The sequence below is a fragment of the Eschrichtius robustus genome, chromosome 10, assembly GCF_028021215.1.
Source record: "Eschrichtius robustus isolate mEscRob2 chromosome 10, mEscRob2.pri, whole genome shotgun sequence".
NCBI lineage: Eukaryota > Metazoa > Chordata > Mammalia > Artiodactyla > Eschrichtiidae > Eschrichtius > Eschrichtius robustus.
Window position 1 is genome coordinate 109,976,985 of NC_090833.1, and position 19,791 is coordinate 109,996,775.

At 37.5% G+C, this 19,791-nt stretch overlaps 1 protein-coding gene across 1 annotated transcript in view; it reads right to left on the reverse strand.

The window, feature by feature from the left end:
• Positions 1-19,791, reverse strand: part of KIF13B (kinesin family member 13B) — a 182,381-nt gene that overhangs the window by 150,501 nt on the left and 12,089 nt on the right. The window contains exon 2 of the mRNA XM_068552242.1: positions 13,226-13,319. Within this exon, the coding sequence (XP_068408343.1) occupies positions 13,226-13,319 (94 nt within the window). The remainder of the gene's footprint in view (positions 1-13,225; positions 13,320-19,791) is intronic.

Genomic DNA, 19,791 nt, shown 5'->3' on the forward strand with positions numbered 1-19,791 from the left:
TTGAGAAATACTCTTCATCCCAGGACTTGCCTCCTGGTCCAGCGGTTGAGACTCCAAGCTCCCAATGCAGGGGGCCTGGGTACGATCCCTGGCCAGGTAACTAGATCCTGCATGCGGCAACTAAGAGCCTGCATGCCACAAGCAAAAGATCCCACACGCCGCAACGAAGATCCTGCGTGCGGCAACTAAGACCCGACGCAGCCAAATAAATAAATAAATACTTTTAAAAAATAATAAAATAAAATCCAACTCCCAGACTCACAAATCACCTTTCCAACTACTAATTGGGGCTAATATGAGAACGGGGAGCTTTGGAGAACAAGCACTAACAGAACAGTTATAATCAATCAAGAGACATTTACAGAGCACCTTCTGCCTGCAAAACACCGTACGAGGCACCAAGAGCAAGAAGTGGTCCCGGATTTCAAGTAACCACAGTCTCAAACGGGAGGGGGACTCAAAACACATACGATAAAGCTAAACAGTACAAGCATTAGAAAACAGGGAGGGATGAACACATAAAAGATGTCACCCTGGGAGTGACATTTCTTAATTAGTAGAAATAATAAAGGCTCCAAATTCAAAAGACAGACTACAGGAAGTAGCAGCAGGCTTGACGGAAGGTTCCAGAAACCAGTTAGAAGGCTAAATATAAGGCAATTATGGTACTAACTAGGGTAATGTCAGAGAGGATAGAAAGGAATGTCAGGATAAAAATATTCACAAGAAAAATCAAGATTTGGCAGCTGACTAAATAAGCATAGTACATCCTCTGTAATAAATTCACTTATTAACCCATCAACACAACGAATGACCCCATTTCTTTAACAACCAAGGAACCAGTGAATTAAAAGACATATAACCCAACCACCATGGGTAGACCATATATGGATGCTCTTCAAAACAAACTCTGGGGAAAAAACTTCATGAAACAAGTGGACATGTGAACACTGACTGAAACTTTGATGCTACTGCATAACTACTGTTAATTTTTAAGGTGTAATAATGGTATTTTGGTTATGTTAAAAATAATAAAGATATATTAAAATACTTGTGGGTAAAATGGGATTTACTTCAAAATAATGTGGGAAAAAGGAAAGAGTTGAAGACGTGGATAGGATGGTATTAGCCATGGGTGAATGGCTTTGAGGGCTGAGCAACAGGCAGCCTATTATACTATTCTGTCTACTTTGGCATATCTTTTAATTCTCCATAACAAAGAGTTTTTTAAAATTAAATGGCAAATACAACTTCTACCTACTCCATGATCTTTTGTAAATTCTACTTGTTTTCCTAAAAGTGGAACAAAAGCATTACTGATCTGTTTCATTTATGGGTCAACACGTGAAGGTAAAGCTTATTATTATTCTTAATTATTACCCATTCTATAGAATTTTTTATTTAATATAAGCATATGTAAATTAGGTTTGATAAAAGTGAAACAAAAGTGAAATTCACCATCACACAAGATAGTTCTTTAATGAATTCTAAGGAGGTAGGATAAAGGGCTCCAGAACTCTGCACTATTAACTTGCAAAAGAAATCATTTTTCATTTTTAGCTAAATATCACTCTCATAAGAAAATGCACAATGCTCAAAATTAAACAATAGAATCATTTCAAGTCTGAGCCTGCAAAAATCTAGCCTTACAAAGTCCACAAGAGAATAATTCAACTTCCCTTTCTACTTTTCTGTTTTGCTTTGTTTTTTGTTTTACTAGTATGTTTATAGATACTGTGTGCTAAAAATAATTTCACCACAATTTAATGGAACTAAGGATTAATAAAGATTATCCTAACTTTTAGCTTGGTACTTGGCAAAGGGTTGATGTTCAGCTGCTGAATGGATCAGAAAGATTCCTAAGATATTGTGATACAGCAACTTTTTGGGTGGAATGGTTTCTCATGTCACATTTCCTCATAGAGTACTGCTACCTCCATCTTTTTGTGTGTGTGGGTTTTTGGTTAGTTTTTTTTGGCCATGCCATGCGGCATGTGGGATCTTAGCTCCCCGACCAGGGATCGAACCTGTACCCCCCCTGCACTGGGAGCTAGGAGCTTGGAGTCTTAACCACTGGACCACCAGGGAAGTCCTGCTACCTCCATCTTTAAAACGTAAGTCTAGATCCTTATTCAACATTTGGTTTATATTAGCAACAACTCCTAAACTGGAGATTGAGACAAAGAGCCCTAAAAAAAAAGTACTGCCAAACAAACAACAAAGACAAATTTTAAAAACATCAATAGTGGGACTTGGTAGTTTTACCTAAACTTTATTCGTAATTAGATATCTTATCTAGTATATCATATGGTATCTGATAATTTTATGGTGAATCCAGAATTCTGGGGAAATTCAAAACATTTAATTCGTATTAGCTATAACTTAATCTAGTTAACTAGCCACACACACACATAACCCTGCATCCTCATTATATCAAATGTTAGTATCCAAGCAGTATTTCAAGCACAGTGATAAAGACTCTCTTTTCCTGAATTAAGAAAAACAGCTTATTCCTTCTTATTGCTGTACCAATAAAAGCATAAACAAGATAGATACATGCCCAATGACAATGCTAAGATTTCATAAATTCTACTAGAACAGTCTAATTTTTGTTCAGACACGTTTACTAATCAGCTATCAAACAGTTCATTTTAGCAACCTACTAGCTTTTGCTGGTAAAACTTTGAAAAATCTGTATTTATTGCTATTTGATTATGTGCTACTATTAACCGTGAAATAACATGAATTCAACCATACATATTTTATTGCCTTTTTAGCTGTTAAGAGTCTTCCCGATTCATTTTCCCAGCTACATTCAAAAGCAGTAAATGGTTTGTACACTCAATGGCCACAGTACTTTTTAAAAAGATGGGGAGGAATCCTCTTAAATATCAGAGTACACAGGACACTGTTCTCCCCACTTTACTCTGACATAATCAGGGCAGACAGGCTCCCCGAGGAAGAGCCCCTTTATGAAATTAAAACGTACCACATACTATTCTCCAGAGGAGTAAATTCTATTTGGGCAGAATTATTAGCCTCACTCAAGTCATTTCACAGCAGAGAGAACAAACAGATCTATTGTATATACCATAATTACACTTTGCATGACTTCCTTCAATTAAAATCTTTACTTAAAGTAGCATCCATATAGCAGTACAGAAATTTTAAAAGTCATTATCTAATATGACCTAATGATGCCTTCTCCTAACAAGGAATTAGTCTGAAAATGACTTCATATATTTCAAAGCAATTATTGGCATTAGGCCCTCCCCTCAGCAGTATTACACAATACGTTTGCAAGAGAAATGTATGTACATGGGTCAACGTCACTTAATTCTGCATCTATCTGATATATATATTTTTTCTGCATATATTCATTCATCTACCAAGAACAGAGTACTCTGAACCTCCAAACAAGGACTGGATATACTTTGCTCATATTAGAACTCATTAATTACCTAATGATCTTGACCAAGATCTGATGTCTGGTAAACAATTAGAAGGAATAAAAAGAGTTTTAATGACCTTTCTGACAAGTGCTGGTTAAGATCAAATCTCAGACATTCTTTGCACTAGACTGGCAGTTATAACTCTCACACTATCAATTTATTATTAGGTTAAACATAACCAAACAGGAAGGAGTGGAAAGCCCCATAGTTTTACAAGAAAACAAGAAAAATATCTGCATATTTGTGTCATCTACAGCTAACTCCATCCATGTTGGAGAGTCTCTCCCACATGTACTAAAGAACAGGCCATTTCACAAAATACCACAGAAATCAGTGTTCAGGTTCATTACGATTTTGAAGTCTAACTCTCCAAATGTTTTCTACTTCAGAAAATTCTGGTCTTAAAAATCTTACACTTGGGGAATTCCCTGGTGATCCAGTGGTTGGGACTCAGTGCTTTCATTGCCGTGGGTGTGGGTTCGGTCCCTGGTCAGGGAACTGGGATCCCACAGGACACACGGCCAAATAATAAGAGTAATAATAATAATAATAATAATAAAATCTTACACTTGGTGGGTCAGGGTAACAAAGAATTATAAGAGAAACTGTAAGTTAGTATATTAACGCTTGTAGTGTTAATTATACACATACATACACACACACACACACACACACACACACAATAGAAAACAGAGGGCTAAAGAAGAAAATGGATTAACTGACCGAGGGATTCTCAGTACAATTTATACTAAGAACTTCTTTTCCTTTCAGGTTTCAGTTCTGTTGTTTAAAGCAGCACCTCTAAACAGGCATAGCTCACTGATCCACAGTCTCTCAGACTTGGAGGTAGAGTAAAACAATTTTCACTGCAACGCTTGTTTGGAATTCACTGCAAACAATAGATGAGAGGGGAAATAAAGCTTTTTTTTTATTTTGGTTTTTTAAGAGGAAAAAAGGAGGAACAGCGTATTTGATGAAATATGAACAATTAGCTTTCCGCCCCAACATAAACTTGTGATATTATTTTTGGCTCCTCTTAATATAATTTTTTTTGCCTTTAAAAATCAGGCATTAGGGACTTCCCTGGTGGTGCAGTGGTTAAGAATCCGCCTGCCAATGCAGGGGACGTGGGTTCGATCCCTGCTCCGGGAAGATCCCACATGCCGCGGAGCAACTAAGCCCATGCGCCACAACTACTGAGCCTGAGCTCCAGAGCCCACATGTCACAATTACTGAAGCCCGCGTGCCTAGAGCCCGTGCTCTACAACAAAGATAAGCCACCAAAATGAGAAGCCTGCGCACCGCAACGAAGAGTAGCCCCCGCTCGCCGCAACTAGAGAAAGCCCACACGCAGCAACGAAGACCCAACACAGCCAAAAATAAATAAAATAAATAAATTTATTTTTTTAAAAAATCAGGCATTATACTTTAGTAGTCAATCTTTTTTGAGTCACATATCTCTCTGACCCTTTACTAGAAAAAGGCATTTGTGGACACATAATATTGTGCAAACAATTTCCAAACACACATAGTGAAAATGTAAAGAAATAGAAAGATAAAAAACCAAATTCTGGAAAAGTTGTTAACTGTGGTGGAGAAGAAAGGCATTAAAATTGGAGGCTGTTCACAACAGGCTTTAACTGTATTGGTAATGATTTATTAAACTGAGTGACAGGTGCATAAGTGTTTTATTCTTTAAACCTTTTTATACACTATATTTTTTAAAACTTGGCTCAATTTTTTAAAACCTTACAAGAAGTACCACTTAATAGAAAAGTATACTAGAACCTGAGGTTCCAAATCAGTAGCCAAGAGCTGAATCTGGCCAAGACCTGTTTGGTTTGGACAGCACAGCGTTTTATTTTGTTTTTTAATTGTAATCTGAATGCCTTTGGGCAGGGTGTACACTCTCCAATTAGCCAGAGTCACCACCATTTTCCTTACAGTAAACGAGGGTTCTTTAAAAGCCAAAGAAACTGGAATCCTCATACACTGCTGGTGGAAATGTAAATCGGTGCAGCCGCTTTGGAAAACAGTCTGACAATTCCTCAAAATGTTAAGCACAGAGGTACCATACGACCCAGAAAGTCCACTCCTGGACATCTATCTAAGAGAAACGGAAACATATGTCCACAGAAAGACCTGTATACAGATGTTCAGAGCAGCATTATTCATAATAGCCAAAAAGTGGAAACAACCCAAATATCTATCAACTGATGAATGGATAAACAAAATAGAATATGATGAAATACTATTCCACCATAAAAAGGAATAAGTACTGATAAATGCTATAACACGGATAAACCTCAAAACCATTATGCTAAGTAAGAAGAAGCCAATCACAGAAGACCACAAATTGTATTTCATTTATATGAAATGTCCAGAATAGGCAAATCTCAAGCCTAGAGACAGAACATAGATTAACAGTGTGATAAAGATGTCATAAAATTAGATAATTGTGCTGGTAAATATAACAAAAACGAATGAACTGTTCATTTTAAAGGTGTGAATTATATGATATGCTTATTATATCTCAATAAAGTAGTTTAAAAATAAACCAAAGACATCCATTCAGTCTAACTTTGGCTCCCAAATTGTGGTCTGAGGACTCCTGAGGGTTTCCTAGAGCTTCTCAGTGGGTCTTGAGGTCAAAACTATTTTCATAAAATACTAAGACATTTGCCTTCTTCACTGTGTTGATATTTGCATTGATGGTGCAAAAACAATGGTGGATGAAACTGCTGAGACCTTCGGCACAGTGACACCAAAGTAGATTAGTTACTGATAGTCAATGCATTCTTTATCTCCATACACGCACAGCAAAAACAAACAAACTTTACTGTATGAGTTGTGGGCCAAACTAGTCACTCTTTTTAATAGAACAGCATTTCTCCTAGAAACAACTGTCAGTTCCTATCGGAAAATGCATTCCCATTTCCAAACTCACAGAAACATAACTCTCATAACACAACTGTTTCATAAAGTGGAGGCTGCCACTCTCCATGAGAAATCACACCTCACTCCCTTTGAAAACATTTTAAGTATCTCAATTTTCTAGCCAGAGTGAGCAGCAAAGGCCTGTCTGGTGGGTAGAGGAGGGAATGAGGCAAAAGGCAGAAGATAAAACTTAGCCTAAGAAACTATTTTGTCCTATCATGGTGACAAGCACTAGCATTAACATTTTATTATAAGATAAAATTTTAATGTTTTAAGACATAATTCAAACAAAAGAAGGCTTAAAGATTTATTTAGCTATTTAAAAAGGGACTGTTCTACATCATGGTATTATTGTAACTAGTGATAAAAGGGACTTAAAGTGCTCCTAAATGCAAAGAATCACACACTGAGAATTACACTTGTAAAAATCTACTAAGAATAGATAACGAATTAGTCACTTATTAGCCCTAAAAGATGATTTGTAAATATGGTGCTGAAGATTTGGGAAAGCCCATGGACCAGTCTAGAAAACTAAATTGGTTTAGTGCAAAAGGGTAATTCCAAAAAGGCATTTAATGTACTACTAGTACAAGCAGTATGGCTCTGCAAGAGAAAACAAATAGATCAAATCTGTCAATGTGTATCTAGTACTATACATAGAAGAAAAGGACCGAACTGGTGGATACAAGTATTTCAGTCCCTAGGGTGTTTGAGTTGAGCGCTGTGGAATAGAGTCTGTCCTTAATCGTCTCCATATTTAATAAAACGTCCCTCTGTTCTTACCCTATGTTCACAAGCAATGTTTTAACCTGGTTTCACAAGTTGGTTGATACTACGGAGAAGCCCGGATGACAGGGATTAATATTTTGTTCACTGTAAACTTAAAATTAAGGGGCTATTTCTCTAACACATGACATGTCAGTCCCTAAGAGCCCCACCAACTTTGGGCAAACTAGATAAAATAAAGTTTCTGACTTTGCAAAGCTGAAATTTTTCTAGAACTAGGTAATTTCTTGATAGGCATGTATACTCAAGTACTGAATATATTTTGGTTTAAAAAAATTTTAGGGGGCTTCCCTGGTGGTGCAGTGGTTAAAAATCCGCCTGCCAATGCAGGGGACACGGGTTCGAGCCCTGGTCCGGGAAGATCCCCCATGCCGCAGAGCAACTAAGCCCATGTGCCACAACTACTGAGCCTGTGCTCTACAGCCCGCGAGCCACAACGACTGAAGCCCGTGTGCCACAAATACTGAAGCCCGTGCGCCTAGAGCCCGTGCTCCACAACAAGAGAAGCCACTGCAATGAGAGGCCCATGCACCGCAACGAAGAGTAGCCCCTGCTCACCGCAACTGGAGAAAGCCCTCGCGTAGCAACAAAGACCCAACGCAGTCAAAAATAATAAATAAACAAAACAAATTTTTTAAAAAATTTTACTTCCTTTATGAAGTTATAGCTCACAAACATACCGTGGACTACAACTTGAATACAGGCCATAAGAACAGTAACAGTAAGAGTCAAAGTAATAGCTAACTTTTATATAAGGTTAACTGTACACCAGGCACTGCCACTTTACATATTTTAACTCACTTAATCCTCATAACAACCTATAGGCAGGTACTATTATAATCTCCACTTTACTGAGGCAGAGGACAATTACGTAACTTGCTCCACATCACACATGTTAAGTAGCAGAGCTGAGATTCAGTCCAGGATGTCTGACTCCAAAGTCAGCATTTCTTAATCTCTTGTTAGCTATGTACAATCAATTTTCTGAATTTTAAGCATCTTATTTGTCAAAACAGTTTTGAAATTCCACATATATAGCACAGCAAAAATGTTTCCCAAATTCCCATGATTAAGCTGTTGAGCTGAAAGTGGTCTACGTCCTCATTTAACCATGACTTTTATTAGCTTTAATAAGCATAAACATCAAACTATGAAATTTTCAGAAGTTAATGCAAAATTAATCAGAAAAATATACAAACTATTGTTATAAAATGTATATATGTTCACTTTCAAAGTATACTAACTTAGGTTGTAAGTATACATACAAAACTAGTCATAGTTTTAGATTAATAGGATTGGATACTATTCTAAAAACAAGGATATTGTAGCTTTTAAAGGAAAAACATTAATTTGAGCCTTTCTGACTAGTGATTTAGACTGACCAAATCACTTTTTTTAATGTTAGTTTCGAATCCCTGGCTCTCTGCTATTGGGTTGGCCAAAAGGTTCGTTCGGTTTTTTCCGTAAGATGGCTCTAGTAGCAGTTAGTTGTCTTTAACTTCATTTGAAACAATTTTGTTAGACTGTATTGTGACAGCTGTCATATCAGTGTGCATTTAAAAAAAGACATTAAAATTGAATTTTTGTGTAGCCATTTTAATATTGAAGATGGAAGGAAAACAGGAACATTTTTGGCATATTATACTTTATTATTTCAAAAAAGGTAAAAACACAACTGAAATGCCAAAAAAGATTTGTGCAGTGAATGGAGAAGGTGCTGTGACTGATCACACATGTCAAAAGTGGTTTGCGAGGATTCGTGCTGGCGAATCCTTGCTGGACGATGCTCTGTGGTCGGGTAGACCAGTTGAAGTTGACAGCGATCAAATTGAGACATTAATTGAGAACGATCAGCGTTATACCATGCGGGAGATAGCCGACATACTCAAAATATCCAAATCAAGCGTTGAAAATCATTCGCACCATCTTGGTTACGTTAATTGCTTTGATGTTTGGGTTCCACGTAAGTTAAGCAAGAAAAACCTTCTTGACCATACTTCCACATGCGATTCTCTACTTAAACGTACTGAAAACGTTCCGTTTTTAAAACAAATTGTGACGGGCAATGAAAGTAGATACTGTACAATAATGTGGAACGGAAGAGATCGTGGGGCAAGCGAAATGAACCACCACCAACCACACCAAAGGCTGGTCTTCATCCAAAGAAGGTTATGTTCTGTATATGATGGGATTGGAAGGGAGTCCTCTATTACGAGCTCCTTCCAGAAAACCAAACGATTAATTCCAACAAGTACTGCTTCCAAGTAGACCAACTGAAAGCAGCACTCAATGAAAAACGTCCGGAATTAGTCAACAGAAAACACGTAATCTTCCATCAGGATAATGCAAGACTGCATGATTCTTTGATGACCAGGCAAAAACTGTTACAGCTTGTCTGGGAAGTTCTGATTCATCCACCGTATTCACCAGACATTGCATCCTCGGATTTCCATTTATTTCAGTCTTCACAAAATTCTCTTAACGGGAAAAATGTCAATTCCCTGAAGGACTGTAAAAGGCACCTTGAACAGTTCTTTGCTCAAAAAGCCAAAAAGTTTTGGGAAGATGGAAATATGAAGTTGCCTGAAAAATGGCAGAAGGTAGCGGAACAAAAGGGTGACTACATTGTTCAATAAGGTTCTTGGTGAAAATGAAAAATACGTCTTTTATTTTTACTTAAAAACAAAAGGCACTTTTTGGCCAACCCAATACAAGCATACCTCCTATAAAACCATAACTTGTTGTATGGATTAGTCATTCTACAAACTAGATGGTAGTTAACCTTAACTTTGTAATTTGTGCTTTCCCTCCTATATTTTTCTTTTAATGGAGTCAACATATACCACTGAACTGCTACATCCCAAAATTTCTGTTTTCCCTTTTCACCTTGATATTATATTAAAAGAAAAAGTGCTTCTCATGAGGTGGTCTTTTGTCATACTAGTAATGTTCTTGTTTTTAATCTGGGCGCCAGTTATAGGACTGTTCAACTTACGAAAATTCATCAAGCTATATATACTTTTCTGTATGTATAGTATGTACTTCAAGTTGTTTTTTAAGAAGCTGTGCTTCCTAACTTTACTTCACCAAAAGCCATTACATACCAACCTTATTGACAGTTGTCATTTCTAACAGTTTTTTTTTTAATCAGACAGTACTCTATAGCACTGAGTTAATATTCAATCTCTATTTTCAGCACACATAAAAAAAGAGTCATCCAAGATACTCTATGGAACCAAAAAGTGCTATTTAATTCTTTCACAAATCCCTAAGATTTAAAGGTCTCTAAAGGAAAGAAAACATTTTTTTAAAAAGCTTCTATGTGCTCATTTTATTCTCACAATTACCTCATCAGGGAGACATTACACACTTGTGGATGGAGCCACAACAATACCTCTCCCACCCCAGATGCTTTCCTGATGTGACACTAACTTTCCTCCACTCAAAGACGGATGGGTCTATGTTTCCTCTTCTTGAAACTGTGTAGAGCTTTATACCAGCCTTGAGCAAGAAAATGTGACAGAAATGACGCTGTGTGACTTCCAAGGTTAGAATATCAAAGGCGATACTTCTTCCACCTGGCTTTCTCGTGCTCTCAGGACGCTTGCCTTTGGAACCTGCCAGCAGACTGTGAGTAGGTGTTCTGCCCGCAGCCCCAGAGACATCTCCAGCCAACAGGTGGCATCAACTGCCAGACCCAGGTGAGCCTTCGAGTCTCCCCGGCAGGCCCCAGACAGCATGGAGCAGACCAAGCCATTCCCGCTGAGCCCTGTCTGCATTCCTGACCCACAAAAACCAGGAAATAATACATGATTATTGTCGTTTTAAACCACTAAGCTTTTGAGGTAATTTGTTACACAGCAATAGAAAATGAAAACACTTTACAAATAAAAAAACACAGGTAGATAACCATGCCAGCAAGTGGCAGAGCAAGAATTTGAATCCCTCAGTCTGTATAAAAAGCCCACATTCTTTCTACCAGAGGGTATTGCCTCCAAGTTTGTTCAGAGTCGCCCACATTGCCAAAGAAAGCCATAGCCTTCAGATTGGAAGCTCTAAGAGCAATAAACAGCCCCCAAATTAATGTTTTCAATTAACACTCAGGACAATAGGTCATTCAGTTAGTAGGCTCAAAATCCCAGCTCCCTTCTTGACACATCTATACCCTTCCCACCCTAATAATGGCATATCCCAGAGATGCTTAAGAAATATCTCCGCAAGAGGGAAGAGATATGGGAACATATTGTATGTGTATAACTGATTCACTTTGTTATAAAGCAGAAGCTAACACACCATTGTAAGGCAATTATACTTCAATAAAGATGTTTTAAAAAAAAAAAAAAAAAAAAGAAAGAAATATCTCTACATCAATAACAATAAACCTGAACATTTACAGAACACTTTACAAAGCACTTTAACAATCACTAATTTGATCTCATAGAGGTGTGAGACAGGTAGGGCAGGTATCATACAGATAAGGCTCAAAAAAGTAAAAAATATATACTCCAAAAAAAAAAATTTTTTTTAAATCAACTATACTCCAATAAAAATTAATTTTAAAAAAAGTTAAAAATAACTAACTACAATAACATAAGTAGGGATTCTATTTCAGATTTTCTGACTCCAAGGCCAGTGCTCTTTTCAGTGCAATTCAACTTGAAAGAACCTTTATGGAGTACCTTCCGGGTATATTTCCATATACAGCACTGCTCTACAAGTACTCTGAAGCACCTACTTTGTGCAAAGCATCATGGCGGGCACCATGTGTTCTCCACTTCCAGGTTCGGCACAAAAACATCTCTGATAGAGCTGATCTCTACAAACAGCCAGTCTTTCCCCACTCTGACCTATTCTCTACATTGCCATCCAACAGCTCTTCCGAATCCACCTCCTTAATCACAATAACTTAAAAACTGTCAAAGATGACATCCTACCCATAAAAATACAGGCCAAATCTCATCTGCTTTCAAGGTCTTCTGTAAACTGACTCCAACTTACGTGATTAAATTAATTTTCCCGAACTTGCTGAGAAAAACCAAATTAATCTCTTCCTTCCTCCCCACATTCACTTTCTTTACAACTTCTTGCCCTCTCTTTTGTTCATACTATCACCCAAATCCAGAACTGATGCTCAAGTATTCATCCCCAACCCCTGACAAAGAGTCCCTTCCCTCCAAGACCTTAAAATCTACTGTTAAGCTACAATTAATAATTCAAAACAATATATAATAATTAAATTAGGTAGTACAGAGTATAGCTCATGGGGCCTTAAAAGAGAGGAATCACTAAGGGCTGCAAGAATGTCTTCAGGAAGATAAGAGCACTTGAAATGAGCTCTAAGTGATAGATAGGATGAGAATTGGCAGAAGTAAAAACAACACACACTGAGGAACAACCTAAAAGCCTTCCCTTTTACCCGACTTCTTCCCGTTCACATCTTACCTAAGCCTCCAGCCAGTACCATCTCCTCAAGAAGCCTTCCTCAGTTACTTCACAATCTAACCGACGCTCTCTTCTCGGAGCTTCCAATACCATTACTGCCTACAACATGCATTCTGGCACTCAGTCATTCCATATTACAGACCTCGTCTATCTGGCAGCAATATGTCTCCACATAGTAAGCATTCAATATTTGTTCAACGGGCTTCCCTGGTGGCGCAGTGGTTGAGAATCTGCCTGCCAATGCAGGGGACACGGGTTCGAACCCTGGTCTGGGAAGATCCCACATGCCGCGGAGCAACTAAGCCCGTGAGCCACAACTACTGAGCCTGCGCGTCTGGAGCCTGTGCTCCGCAACAAGAGAGGCCACGATAGCGAGAGGCCCGCGCACCGCGATGAAGAGCGGCCCCCGCTTGCCGCAACTAGAGAAAGCCCTCGCACAGAAACGAAGACCCAACACAGCCATAAATAAATAAGTAAATAAATAAATAAATAAATAAATAAAAGTAAGTCCAAAAAAAAAAAAAAATTGTTCAACTCTCAGTTCAGCAGCCATTGTTGCTTTCCACCATTTAAAAATCCATTGATCGCAACACTGGTTCTTAACTTACCGGGCATCTCCTTTGGAAAGATTGGTATTTACAGGATTGAGAATAATCTTGTTTGCATCTACATCCACCACACATCTGGTATGCAAGTCACTTTCTGCAGATTAAAAAAAAAGAAAAAAAATTAGTCGTTTTTGAATAATTTATGTCAGAAAAAGCTTTTGACAAAAAATCCAACACTCCTTCATGATAAAAACACTCAACAAACTAGAAATAGAAGGGAACTTCCTCAACCTGATAAAGGGCATCTAAAAAACCTGCAGCTAACATCACGCTTAACAGTAAAAGACTGAACGGCTTACCCTCTGGCATCAGAAATAAGACAAGGATGTCTACTACTGCAACTTCCGTTCAAAATTGGACTAGAATTTCTGGTCAGGGCAGTTAGGCAAGAAAAACTAATAAAAGGCATCCAGATTGGAAAGAAAAAATAAAACTACCTTTATTTGCACATTATATGATCTTATATATAGAAAATCTTAAAGAATCCACTAAAAACTACTAGAATAAACAACTTCTGCAAAGTTGTAGGATACAAGATCAATATACAAGAATCAGTTGTGTTTCTATACACCAGCAATGAAAAATCCGAAAATGAAGTTAATAAAACAATTTCATTTATAATAGCATCAAAAAGATTCAAATACTTAGGTATAAATTTAAAAGAAGTGCAAAATATATACACTGAAAATTCCAAGACATTGTTGAAAGAAATTAAACACTTAAACAAACAGAAAAACAACTTATGTTCATGAATTGAAAGACTTAATTCTATTAGGATAGCAATACTCCCCCAATTGGTCTATAAATATTCAAGGCAATCCCTATTAAAATCCAAGTTAACTTTTTTTCAAAAGTTAACAAGCTGATCCTAAAATCTATACGGAAATACACAAGACCTAGAACAGCCAAAAAAATCTTGAAGAACAAAATACAAAGACAACAACTCAACAATTTCAAACTTACTAAACAACTACAGTAATTGTGGTACTAATATAAGGACAGAAGGATAGACGTATAGATCAATGGAACAGAGAGTGCAGAATTATACTCTCATATTTATGGCCAAATGATTTTGACGACAGTGCCAAGAAATTCAATGGAGAAAGTATAGCCTTTTCAACAAATAGTGCTGCGACAACCTCATCAAAATGAAAAATTTTGTTCTTCAAAGGACACCATCAAGAGAGTAAAAAGACAATCCACACCAAAAAACAAACAACCCAATCAAAAAATGGGCAGAAGAACTAAATAGACATTTCTCCAAAGAAGACACACAGATGGCCAAGAGGCACATGAAAAGATGCTCAACATTGCTAATTATTAGAGGAATGCAAATCAAAACTACAATGAGATATTACCTCACACCAGTCAAAACGGCCATCATCAAAAAACCTACAAACATGCTGGAGAGGGTGTGGAGAAAAGGGAACCCTCTTACATTGTTGGTGGGAATGTAAATTGATACAGCCACTATGGACAGCAGTATGGAGGTTCCTTAAAAAAACTAAAAATAGGAGACTTCCCGACGGTCCAGTGGTTAAGACTCCGTGCTTCCACTGCAGGGGGCGCAGGTTTGATCCCTGGTCAGGGAACTAAGATCCCACATGCCATGCAGTCAAAAAAAGAAAAAAAAAGCGAAAACTAAAAATAGAGCTACCATATGATCCAGCAATCCCACTCCTGGGCATATATCTGGAGAAAAACGTGGTTCGAAAGGATACATGCACCCCAATGTTCACTGCAGCACTGTTTACAACAGCCAAGATATGGAAGCAACCTAAATGTCCATCAACAGATGAATGGATAAAGAAGATGTGGTACATATATACACTGGAACATTACTCAGCCATTAAAAAGAATGAAATAATGCCATTTGCAGCAACATGGATGGAGCTGGAGATTATCATACTAAGTGAAGTCAGCCAGAAAAAGACAAATAGCATATGATATCTCTTATATGCAGAATCTAAAAAAAATGATACAAATGAACTTACCTACAAAACAGAAACAGACTCACAGACTTAGAGAATGAATTTATGGTTACCAGGGGGAAGGGTTGGGGGGAGGGATAGGTTAGGAGTTTGGGATGGACAAGTACAAACTGCTATATTTAAATCAAATAACCAACAAGAACCTACTGTAAAAAAATAAATATTTTTTTAAAAAAGAGAAAAAAAAGAATTCTTGGGAAAAAAACAATCCACAAATATTGACAAAATATTTGTGAATCATATATCGAATAAGGAACTTGCATCAGAAAATATAAAGAACTCCTACAACTCAATAATTTTAAAAAATTCAATTTTAAAATGGGCAAAAAACTTGAACAGACATCTCTCCGAAAAAGATACAGAAATGGCCAATGAGCACAAGAAAAGATGCTCAACATCATTAGACAATGGGGAAATGCAAATCAAAACCACAATGAGATACCACTTCACACCCACTAGCATAACTCTAACCAAAAAGATAACAACTTAAACTAATATAATGTTGTAAGTCAATTATATTTCAATTAAAAAAGAAAAAATAATAAAGTATAAATTGGATCATGTCAAAAAAAAAAAAGGTAAGTATAGGTGAGGACATGGAAAAATTGGAAACCTTCATACATTACTGGTGGGAAAGTAAAATGGTGCAGTCACTTTGGAAAATAGTCTGGCAGTTCTTCAATGGTTAAACACAGAATTAGTACATGACCCAAAAATTCCCACTCCTAGGCATACACCCAAGAGAAACCTATGTTCATACAAAAGTTTATACATGAATGTTCATAGTAGTATTATTTGGCTACTCATAATATCTAAAAAGTGGAAACAACCCAAATGTCCATCAACTAATGAATGGATAAATGTGGTATATCCATAAAATGGAACACTATTTGGCAATTAAAAGGAATAAGGTACTGACACATACTACAACATAGATGAAGCTTGTGCTAAGTAAAAGAAGCCAGTACAAAGGACCACATATTGTATGACTTTACTTACTCCTAATGTTCTGAACAGGCAAACAGAGACAGAAAATAGACTAGTTATTGCCCAGAGCTGAGAAGTGACTGCTAGTGGGTACAGGTTTCTATTGGGGGTGATGAAGATGTACTAAAATTGTGCTGATTGTTTTCACAACTGCATGAGCACAATAAAACAACTGAATTGGGGACTTCCCTGGTGGCGCAGTGGTTAAGAATCCGCCCGCCAATGCAGGAGACACGGGTTCGAGCCCAGGTCCAGGAAGATCCCACATGCCGTGGAGCAACTAAGCCCGTGCGCCACAACTACTGAGCCTGTGCTCTAGAGCCCGCGAGCCACAACTACTGCAGCCCGCGAGCCTAAAGCCCGTGCTCCGCAACAAGAGAAGCCACCGCAATGAGAAGCCCATACACTGCAACAAAGAGTAGCCCCTGCTCCCGCAACTAGAGAAAGCCCACATGCAGCAACGAAGACCCAACACAGCCAATAAATAAATAAATTTATTTTTTTTTAAAGTTTAAAAAATAAAAAAAACCACTGAATTGGTTGAATTATATTATACGTGAACTATATCTCAATAAAGAGAAACATGGCCACATCATGTTTATGTTCTTATATTCTTCAAAATTTCTGACCCAAAGTATGAAACTGTCTCTCTTTGCCTTATCTCTATTACCCAAAGATATGCTCTAAGGAAAGAAACTGCACTACACTGGAGCCATTTTGTATTTCCCTAAGAACCTTGGCCAAATGTCAATGTCAAACTCATTATAACTTTAGCGTATCTGCACTGCCAGGAAAGATGATTTCTATTTTGTTTCCTTTAACTTATGTAATTGAGACAAATGCAAACAAAAACAAAAATTTCCCTCCCCGTGCCTACCACAACTCAACCTTTCTCACATCAGTTATTCTACATTTGTTCTCAAAGATATAATCTAGAAGTACCAAAAATTTAGTGGTCTTTCTTTTAGCCAATACATTTTTCAGGCAAAGAGAAACTGAAAACATCAGAGATATGTTTTACCCAGGTGTGGAAGACTAACCTGGACAGGCAGATGTTTCACTGTGGTCAACTAGTATGAAAGCCTATTTCTAATACTTTGTGTTTAAATCCACTCTATACTACCACAGAAATGCTGCAAGAAAGCCTCGGTCACAATGCAAAAACTTTTCAAACATGCATTTTTACTTCTTTCTTTCCTTAGGCCCAGAGCTCAAGAAAGTTTGCAATCATTGTACTTTGTTAATACTACCCCTTAATGACCTCTATCTAACCATACTGTATTGGCTGACCCTGTGCAGTCAAATCTATACTGTACACAAATGCTTTATCAAGGCTCCAGAAACTGTACTGACTCAGAATCTCCATCTCACCACCCACCACAAAGTTAGATATTAGTTTCTTGCAAGAACGTTAGGTCTGCGCAAAGGAGCTGCAAGTATAGTTCTGCACGCAGAAGTACTCATCTAGAATGCATGCCTGCAAAGCTGTAAATCAAATATCTCCCCCGCCCCCACTAGAGTTTTGCCTTCATTTCAGATGATCTGGAATTGAAAAAGGATTCAAACATTTTCTTTCAATATTTTGTAGGCTTTGTCCCTATACTCTTCACAGCTCCTCCATCCTGCCCCTCATGACTTCATTAGACACACTAATAGTTTGAAAGCATTAAATGGCATGATTAAGGAACCAATCCCTGGAAAATCCTATATAATTCAAAGAATCACCTAATAACTAATATATCCAACCTAAACTCATTTTGTCCTAAAGAGTACAACACTTACAAATGTCCCTACATTTAACACCCAGTGGAGGTGGCCTTCAAAATATAAACAACTATCTTCACTTCTTTATTAGCTCAGTTTTTATTACCAAACAAAATTCCCACCCCAACGCTGTTAAAAGGAGGCTTTTCACAAGACTGTTTAGAATATGGGTGGAACATCTAGGACACACACTCAAGCAAATAAGAGCAGTGAGATTTGAGGAGAGTCTAAGAGTCAGATATATGAAAAGCATTTTATCACCAAATGCCACCAATGCTTGAATGAAATTATACTGCTACAAAATTCTAAATATGACACTTTCTCCATGGAAAACTTCTTGCTCTATACTGCTTAGAAAGCAAAGCTGTGATTAAATATTAATTGATTAAATAGCAATACCAAATTTAGGCCTTAAATTTAAGGCAAATTTTAAAAAGAAAAAAAAAAATTTTAACACCTACCAAAAATCCAAAACATAAACATCTTCCTCTTAGTTTGGAACAATACTTAGATTAAAAAGATAAAGACCCAGCTGCTATGCACTACCTTTGCAAAAATAGCATTAAAGTACACCCATGTTCATAGCAGTATTCACAATAGCTAAAAGGTGGAAGCAACCCAACTTTCCATCAATGGATGAACGGATAAACAGAATGTGGTATATATATGCAATGGAAGATTATTCAACCTTAAAAAAAGAATGAAATTCTGCTAAAACATGGATGAACCTTGAAGACATTATGCTAAGTAAAATGAACCAGTCCCAAAGGATAAGTTTTGTAGGATTCCACTTATATGAGACACCTAGAGTAGTCAAACTCATAGAGATAAAAAGTATAATGGTAGCTGCCAGGGGCTGGGTTAAAGGAGTTAGTATCTCATAGGCATGGAGTTTCAGTTCTGCAACATAAAAAAGTTCTAGAGATGGATGGTGGTGATGGTTGTACAACAATGTGAACGTACCTAATGCCACTGAACTGTACCCTTAAAAATGGTTTAAGATGGTAAATTTTATGTTATATCTATCTTACCACAATAAAAAATAGCACTAAATACTCATTATTATAATAAGTAACACATGGACAACAGTTTATTCTCAGTGAAGCCTAAAATTATGAGATTGGGATTTAATTAGTACTATGTCTGAAAACCAATAAAAAACCAGAGTGATCTTAGAGTTAAGTAGTGCTATAAGTTTAGATCATGACCAGTCAAGCTTTATAGTACTCAGAACCATGAATTCTTTGATGTATTCATGAGTCCCTTAAAAAAGAGAGAGAGGGACTTCCCTGGTGGTGCAGTGGTTGGAAATCCACCTGCCAATACAGGGGACACAGGTTCTACCCCTAGTCCAGGAAGATGCCACATGTGGCAGAGCAACTAAGCCCGTGCGTCACAACTACTGAGTCTGTGCTCTGGAGCCTGCGAGCCACAACTACTGAAGCCCACGTGCCTAGAGCCCGTGCTCCACAACAGAAGAAGCCACCACAATGAGAAGCCCGCGCACCACAACAAAGAGTAGCTCCCGCTAGCTACAACTAGAGAAAGCCCGCGCACAGCAACGAAGACCCAACAAAGACCCAATGCAGCCAAAAATAAATAAATAAATAAATAAATTTTAAAAAGTAGAGAAAGAGAGAGAGAAAGAAAGAGAGGAAGAATGAAAGAAAGGAGGAAGGAAAGAAAGTTAATTTAGTCCACTAACATTAAAGATCCCAAATTATTTCCCAAACAGGATCTTTTTCTAGGTCAAGTTCCTCAAGATGAATAAAACATCAACAGCTGACAATTCAGCTTACTCAGCCAGCAAATTAGTCACCCTGT